At 38.6% G+C, this 6000-nt stretch overlaps 1 protein-coding gene across 4 annotated transcripts in view; it reads left to right on the forward strand.

Annotated features, from left to right (window-relative positions):
* The window catches only part of TIPARP (TCDD inducible poly(ADP-ribose) polymerase), a 116110-nt gene extending 110672 nt beyond the window's left edge, over positions 1–5438 (forward strand). For all 4 annotated transcript variants that reach the window (XM_019731964.2, XM_019731960.2, XM_019731966.2 and 1 more), the window contains 2 exons: positions 2398–2676; positions 3367–5438. In XM_019731964.2, coding sequence (XP_019587523.1) covers positions 2398–2676; positions 3367–3814 — 727 coding nt within the window. In that variant the 3' untranslated portion in view covers positions 3815–5438. The remainder of the gene's footprint in view (positions 1–2397; positions 2677–3366) is intronic.
* Positions 5439–6000: the final 562 nt, after the last annotated feature.

Consider the following 6000-nt stretch of genomic DNA (forward strand, 5'->3'; position numbering starts at 1 on the left):
CAGAGGTCCTTGTACAAGCTCCTTAGACTTCGACTTTGCCTCCCTGCAGAGGCAGGTACAGCACTGTGAAGCATAGTATGTTGTTGGAATACCCATGAGCTGAATAAAAACTTAGGATTCTCAGAAAATAAAGCCACACTTGTAACTGTGTTTGGGGTATGTGCTTTTAACCCGTGGCAACTAGAGTGTACAAGTCCATCAGCCACCTCTATATGCATTTTTATGTTTTAGTCTCAGGATGTCTTGTTAAAAGCAAGCCTCTGGGTAGGAATGGATGTTAACCTTATGTATAAAATCTAATATCTTAGGATGGATAGCATTTATTTATACAGGCTCATCTTCAAGAATGTATGAGTAAATAATAGACCCAGTTCCCCTGGAAAAGGAAAGAATACATTTGAAGCTTTTATTTTATGAAACTGGTTTTTAGGCAGGAACCATGTCAGAAAGGAGCGCAGTCTTCTATTGTTAGTGCCAGGATTTCAGTACGGTGATGACAGCCTAAAACCTGTTTTGGGGAGTATTTGGGAGACTCTTACCTTCCTCCCTCAACCCAGAAACCTCTGTCGGTACCTTTGACCACTGATAATAAGGGAAAACCTGATGGGCTGTGATTTACCCTTTTTGCAGAGCAGGGATAGAGGGGACAGCTAAAAATAAGGAGCTTATCTTCTGTGTTTCCTGCCATCCTCCAGAATAGAGGTGGCTTTTAAGGAGTTAGACACTTTTCAGAATCTGATTAAGACACTGTAGCGCCTCTTCAGAAAAAGGTACCAGTGAATGAAGACTCTGGAGGAATCTGTCAGGGCTGTGAAAATGCTCCAGAGGACAAGAACTATTGAACCTTCTGTCAAGAGGGTTAGAGAAACCAGCATCCCTTTAAATCAGCGCCTAGGGTTTCCTGGAAGCCCTGGATCCACCCAGAACTTCATGTCTGTCTCACATAGGGACTTTGAGGCAAGATAAATCTTAGGCACAGCTACTTGAAGGGGGTGTGGGGGCACATTAAAGAAGGCATTTGTACCTCTACAATTTTTAGCTTCTTATCAAGCCATCTCTTAAAAGTTAAAAGACTATGTGAGGTGGTGGTGGTATTAGTGGGAATCAGGCAAACCTGAGTTGCATCACTTGGTATCCATCACTTTTCAAGCCTTGTTAAATATATGTATGAATTGTGAAACACACGGAAATGGAAAGAGTATGCACTTAGAAACTATATCTAGATAGGCATGGATTCAAATCCTGGCTCTGGTCCTTGCTAGCTATGCTAGCAGTTTTTTTTATTTGAGTAAAAGGGATAACCAAGCCATCTTGCAGGGTGGTTATTCCAGTTAGTGACACTGTGTGTAAAATGCCTGGTCATAAGGTGGCTATAATGAGGGTGATGGTAACATAGGCTCTTGCAGGTTAGATGCATGTTCACACACAGTGGTAACCTCTGTGTCATAAAGCTCTTTTGAAAATTTCAGTTTCCTAATCCATTTGGCAGACTCATTGCTTCCTTGTGACCACTACATGCTGATGAGTGTTGCAGTGCCCTGGCCCTAAATCTGTGTCTCAGGGTCAGGATTTCCTTTCTCTGCTTCTTCCCTTTTGCTCTGTGTTAATCGTGGCCAAGAAATGTGATGTCAATTTAAGCATTTAATCAGGCAGCAATCTAAAATCATCCTTCAAAGTAGCAGACCTGAATTTAAAGGTTCAAGGATGTGCTTTCTAGTGTCTAGAGCTCAAAGTAATTAGCTCCATCACATGTAAAGCTATAAAATTTGAATAGTATTGATGGTTTTGTTGTTGTATGTGATACTGAAAAATGAAGCAAATACCAAATGTCAACTGTCAGTGCGTACACCATGATTTTTGTTTTTATAAAAAATAAAAGTTTAAGCTTTTTTATTTTTAGTATTTTGTGTTTTCTCCCTGTAAGCCCTCTCATTCCTACCTGCCTTAGTCTCCCCCTCACTGTGCTCCCCTACCCAACATAGACTTTAATAATAATGTGTTTTCTACTTAAAACAGCAAAGTTTGAAGAACGCATGTAAATTATCATTGCTCCCTTGAAATAAAGTTTCTTTAGCTATATAGGCAAAAGAGGAGTCCAGGACTCAAAAAGTAAACATATTTGTAAATTTGCTCTTGCTTGTTTGCTTGCCTTGCAGCAGGATATTCTATAATTTTCTCCACAAGAAGAAGGCCAGGAGGAAGCTAATAATATCTGTGTACAGCCAGTATTTGCTTTTAAGATTTTTTTTCTTTAATAGATAGCACTTTCTATATTATTTTCTAAAGAAGCATTTAAGCTATACAAATTATAATATTACATACTGCTATAGAGTACTATAATGTGAGATGTGCTTATTTTGAATGTTTCACATTGACATTCCTTCCACTCCCTTCTAGGACACTTGGTGGTGTTCCCACGCAAGCTCCTGCACCTCTCGAAGCAACTTCATCATCACAAATTATCTGCCCAGACGGGGTCACCTCAGCAAACTTTTACCCTGAAACTTGGGTTTATATGCATCCATCTCAGGACTTCATCCAAGTGCCTGTTTCTGCAGAGGACAAAAGTTATCGAATCATTTATAATCTTTTTCATAAGACTGTGCCTGAGTTTAAATATAGAATTTTGCAAATATTGAGAGTCCAAAATCAGTTTCTTTGGGAGAAATATAAAAGGTAAGTCAAGAGTACGAAAAGTTTAAGAGCACTTTTCTTAATATAGCTAATGACAAATGCAGACTCTAACAGTGAAGACTTGCTTAGAGCTTAGTATATTTGTATTGTTTCATACATTAACTCACATAATCCTCATAACAGAGGATTATAAGTAGGGTTATTGCAATCCACATTTACAGAGGGGAAACTGAGTCACAAAAAAGTTGGGTAATTTGCCGCAGGGCATAACAGCTAATAAGATACGGTGCTGGAGTTTGAACCCAGGCAGCCTAGCACCGGACACCTTGCTCCTCATCACTTCACTAGGCTGCCTCTCCAGTCAACAAACAAACGGAGGCATTGCAAAAGGAGTACATGTAGGTTTGAAGCATCCTAGCATTGAGAGAACTCAGGTGTGTGGAATTAGACAAGGGAGGTAAAGGAGAAGGTAAGATGTGAAAACTAGTTTTGAAGTGGAAGAGAAAGCATGTGACTGATTGGTGGATAATAGAAAGGAAAGGGCTTTTCCTATCTTCAGTGGAAAAGATAAGTTTAAACTTTTAACATGCTCTTTCTTGGCATTTTGCTCAATAGCTATTTTAACATTTCCTCCCCATTGAAACCATAAAGAAAAGTTTATGTCTACATCATGCTTATTAAATTGATCTATACCGTCTTTCTTCTGAATTCCCTGTCTGCTCTTTGCATTAGGAAAAAGGAATATATGAACAGGAAAATGTGTGGCCGTGACAGGATAATCAATGAGAGGCATTTATTTCATGGAACATCCCAGGATGTGGTAGATGGAATCTGCAAGCACAACTTTGACCCCCGAGTCTGTGGAAAGCATGCCACAATGTTTGGACAAGGCAGTTATTTTGCAAAGAAGGCAAGCTACTCTCATAACTTTTCTAAGAAGTCCTCCAAAGGAGTCCATTTCATGTTTCTGGCCAAAGTACTAACTGGCAGATACACAATGGGCAGTCACGGCATGAGAAGACCTCCTCCCGTCAATCCTGGCAGTGTCACCAGTGACCTATATGACTCTTGTGTGGATAATTTCTTTGAGCCTCAGATTTTTGTCATTTTTAATGATGACCAGAGTTACCCTTATTTTGTTATTCAATATGAAGAAGTCAGTAACACTGTTTCCATTTGAAAAATCTTGGTACTGCTAAATTATTTGATATGAACTCAATCCAGCATTTGTAGCAGGTTTTGGATGGGTGGGACAGAGTGGGGAACAGCATTGGAGGTTAATAGGGCACTTTTAAGACCCATTTTTTTAAGTGCTAGAAAGTGAAATTTTTTAAAAGAAAAACAAGTTTTAAAATGACCACTTATTCTTTAATTATTTACTAATTGTTGTTAGTGTACTCAGTGTGGGAAAGACTACAGATTACATACTCTTCATTCACACTTGTACATATAGGCAGCAATGTTATTAGAAGCTTTTTTTAAAAAAAAGAAAAAGAACAGCCTAACTAATTAAATGTGACTTAAGCCTGGTAGAAGTTTGGCCAAATGAAATGGAAGCTGTGAACAAAATGAGGATTCTGTATATTTACAATGATAAAAAACTGACTGGAACTAGTACTGTCATATTTATTCCTGTCCAAAACATCACTGCTATGGCGTGTATCAGTTCATGAAATTCTAGTGGGTGGAAAGAAAGTTTTATTTCTATCAGCAGAACTGAAATGTATCACCCAAGCAGAGAGTGTCAGTGACTAACCATCCTGCATTTTGCCTGAGAATTCAGAGTTCTGTTTAGAGGAAATTAAAAAAAAAAAAAAGGAACAATTTAAACAATTTTTGTCATCAGCAAAACTTTTCACTAACTAGTTATATGCGATTCTCATGTTAAACTTCAGCCTTGGAAAACTCAGTCTCTCCCTTTATCATCCACTCAGTTTGAACAAGTTGGGCTAACTTGCTTAAAGCCAGTCTGGAGGATTAGAAGTATTACTTTATTTCAGGGTTCCAGACCTAGGCCCTGACAGGTTTTAGAGAAAGAAAGTATAGCTATAACCAAATTGATGAGGTTTATTACTGCTTTGCACAAAGTAGACTGTCAGAAGTATTTGTTGACTTGGAAATGTTGTTTAAGGTGGTCATCCCACCCCTATGCCTGCTTTGCCAGATGCAGCTGGGTTCCCTGGCTGCCTCTGTATTTTACACTACTTAACAGAAACACAAACTTGGAAACTGTGCCACTGGCCCAGCTGGAGCAGTGTTCGGTGAATATTCTGATGCCTCAGTTCAGAGAGGTACTAGCAGCTAGACAGACTTCGCCTTAAGCAAAGCAAACATTTGGATTTACAAAAGTGGAAGTGGCTGTTCACAAAAGAATTCACCACAGAATTCCTTCAAATGCCAAGCTCTTCTAGTATGTTTGTGGTTATTTCATTTACACAAAACTTTTCAGGAACTTCTGTGTTGTTTAAAGCAAGATACATCTATGCTGGTGTCTCAGTGAATCAGTCTGTTTAAACACTTTTCAGGGCTTCCACAGTTATTTATTTTGCCCTAGTTGATCTTGTTGTTTGCTGCCATTGGCATGAAACGGCCAACTGTGGCTGTTACAGTTGTTGTTTCATTCAGTTATAACCTGTAAACCAGTGATTCCCCATCTTTTTCAAGTTAAGACACCTTACCGTTGCTTATCTGATTTTATGAAACTTGTTCCTTTTTTCTCCCTAAAGAAAAAAAAAAAGCTTTATGACCTATTTATTTTTTTAATAAAACTAAGCAAAAATAAAAGTTCTGGGAATTCTTTAAAATTTTTTTGTTATTGTTTTGGTTCCATTTAAGATAACTGTGTTTAAACACATAGTGGATGATCTGTAAATACCGTTGGGTGAATGAATGAGTGAGTGAATGACTGAATGAACAGACCTAAGCAGAACCTGCTGCTTAAACTTCTGTGCCCTGAGAAGCAGCAGCAAGTACCTTACCTGGCAGTCGGTGTCAAGTCAGCAGAGAAGAGTGAATACTTTATTCTGCAGGTAAATATTTCGTATAAAGGGACAAGTTTTATATCAGCATACAACTGTAGTGAAAAATATAAGCGTCTTGTCCCCTTCAGCAGGTGCTGACGAAAATATAAAGGAATTACAGACATCTTGTCAGTGCTCAAGCCCCTTAGCTCTCAGCCAGCTTTCCTCTGACTGGTGCACGTGAGCATCTCCGACAGTACTTCCCCCCAGGGTAATAATTTTGAAATTCCTATGGAGTATTGTATGTTGTTTTAACTCAGCGAGAACTATGGAGTTAGTCTAAATTTTGTGATGGTTCCATGGGTTTAAAACATACTGAAAGACATTTCAGTAAATCTTTCTCCCT

The sequence above is a fragment of the Rhinolophus sinicus genome, linkage group LG01 (assembly GCF_036562045.2).
Source record: "Rhinolophus sinicus isolate RSC01 linkage group LG01, ASM3656204v1, whole genome shotgun sequence".
Lineage (NCBI taxonomy): Eukaryota > Metazoa > Chordata > Mammalia > Chiroptera > Rhinolophidae > Rhinolophus > Rhinolophus sinicus.